The sequence below is a fragment of the Fulmarus glacialis genome, unplaced genomic scaffold, assembly GCF_000690835.1.
Source record: "Fulmarus glacialis isolate BGI_N327 unplaced genomic scaffold, ASM69083v1 scaffold28802, whole genome shotgun sequence".
Taxonomy (NCBI): domain Eukaryota; kingdom Metazoa; phylum Chordata; class Aves; order Procellariiformes; family Procellariidae; genus Fulmarus; species Fulmarus glacialis.
In genome coordinates this window covers 248-2,189 of record NW_009196349.1, presented here as the reverse complement: position 1 = coordinate 2,189, position 1,942 = coordinate 248, and the positions used below count along the sequence as shown (strand labels likewise).

Here is a 1,942-nt window from a genome sequence, read left to right as displayed (position 1 = left end):
GAAGAGGAGGAGGAGGAGGAAGAGCTGGACCCCAGGATACAGGTGTGGGGTGGGTGCGGGAAGGGTGTTTTTCCCAGTTTCCCCCATTTTTTTGGGGGGGGCACAGCGGATTTGGGGGTTGCGTTTCTCTTCCCTCACCCTGCGTTTGGCTTCTCCCTTCCCCAGGAGGAGCTGGAGCATCTCAACCAGGCCAACGAGGAGATCAACTGCGTGGAGCTCCAGCTGGACGTGAGCTGCTCCCCAGTCCCTAACTGGTTCCCCAGTCCCTGTCCCCCAGTCCTTAACCAGTCCCCCAGTAGCTGGTCCTCAGTCCTTAGCTGGTCTGCCACTCTTTAAATGGTCCCCCAGTCCTTAACTGGTCCCCCGGTCCTTGTTCCCCAGTCCTTAATTGGGCCCCCCAGCCCCTAAGTGGTCTCTGATCCCCCAGTCCTTGTTCCCCCAGTTTAACCGGCCCCCCAGTCCTTAATTGGTCCTGCAGTCTATGTCCCCCAGTGCTTAGCTGGTCTGCCAGCCTTTAATTGGTCTCCCAGTCTTTGTTCTCCAGTCCTTAACTGGGTCCCCCGGTCCTTAACTGGGTTCCCCAGCCTTAACTGGTTCCCCAGTCTTTGTTCCCGGTCCTTAACTGGTTTCCCAGTCCTTGTCTCCCAGTCCATAACTGGTCCCTCAGTCCCTAACGGGTCCCCCAGTCCTTGTTCCCAGTCCTTAGCTGGTCCCCCAGCCCCTAACTGGTCCTCCAGTCTTTGTTCCTGGTCCTTAACTGGTCCCTCCAGTCCTTAACTGGTCTCCCACTCCTTGTCCCCCAGTCCCTAACTGGTCCCCCAGTCCCTAACTGGTCCCCCGGTCCCTGTCCTCCAGTCCTTAGCTGGTCTGCCAGTCTTTAACTGGTCCTTAACTGGGTCCCCCGGTCCTTAACTGGTCCCCCAGTCTTTGTTCCCTGGTCCTTAACGGGTCTCCCTGGTCCTTAATGGGTCTCCCTGGTCCTTAACGGGTCTCACTGGTCATTAACTGGGTCCCCCAGCCTTTGTTCCCGGTCCTTAACTGGGTCCCCCGGTCCTTAACTGGGTCCCCCGGTCCTTAACTGGTCCCCCAGTCCTTAACTGGTCGCCTTCATGCTGATCCCTGTTGGATTTTGGACTCGGTGGGCTGGTTGGGTGGGAAAACCCGCTGCTGAGGGATCTCCCTGGGGGCGATGAGGGACAGGAGGACACGGCGATGAGATGTTCCTCGCTCCTCACCTCCAGGAAGCCCGCACCGCCTATCGTCGGATCCTTTCCGAATCGGCGAGGAAGCTCAACGCTCAAGGTTCCCAGTTGGGCAACTGCATCGAGAAAGCTCGACCCTACTACGAAGCTCGGCGCCTCGCCAAGGAGGTACCGCCATCACCCAGGGGTGCAAAAGAATGGGTGGGGGGTGTCTTTCTCTTCCCTCCCTGATGTTGTAACCCCCTCGCCGCGCAGGCTCAGCAGGAGACGCAGAAAGCGGCGTTGCGGTACGAGCGAGCCGTCAGCATGCACAACGCCGCGCGCGAGATGGTCTTCGTGGCCGAGCAGGGGGTCATGGCCGACAAGAACCGGTTGGATCCCACCTGGCAGGAGATGCTCAACCACGCTACTTGCAAAGTACGGGTTCGGGGAGGGAGGTGGTCTTCATCCCTAGGGAAGGTGGGAATGGGGCCTGGAAGAAGGCGGCTGGAGGTTGGGGATGGGGGATCCCGCTTCTGAAGGGGTTTTTGGGGTGTCCCCAGGTCAACGAGGCGGAGGAAGAGAGGTTGCGGAGCGAGCGGGAGCACCAACGCGTGACCCAGTTGTGTCAGCAAGCCGAGGCCAAGGTCCAAGCCCTCCAGAAGTCCCTCAAGCGTGTCATCGTTAAGAGCAAGCCTTATTTCGAGCTGAAAGCCCAGTTCAACCAGATCCTTGAGGTACTGGGGCGGGGGACACACGGC

General features: G+C 59.5%; 1 protein-coding gene across 1 annotated transcript in view; it reads left to right on the top strand.

Annotated features, from left to right (window-relative positions):
* Positions 1-3: 3 nt before the first annotated feature.
* SH3BP5L (SH3-binding domain protein 5-like) overlaps positions 4-1,942 on the top strand; it is a gene marked incomplete at both ends in the record, with an annotated part of 2,183 nt that continues 244 nt past the window's right edge. The window contains 5 exons of the mRNA XM_009572181.1: positions 4-42; positions 166-228; positions 1,242-1,370; positions 1,458-1,619; positions 1,745-1,918. Of these exons, the coding sequence (XP_009570476.1) occupies positions 4-42; positions 166-228; positions 1,242-1,370; positions 1,458-1,619; positions 1,745-1,918 (567 nt within the window). The remainder of the gene's footprint in view (positions 43-165; positions 229-1,241; positions 1,371-1,457; positions 1,620-1,744; positions 1,919-1,942) is intronic.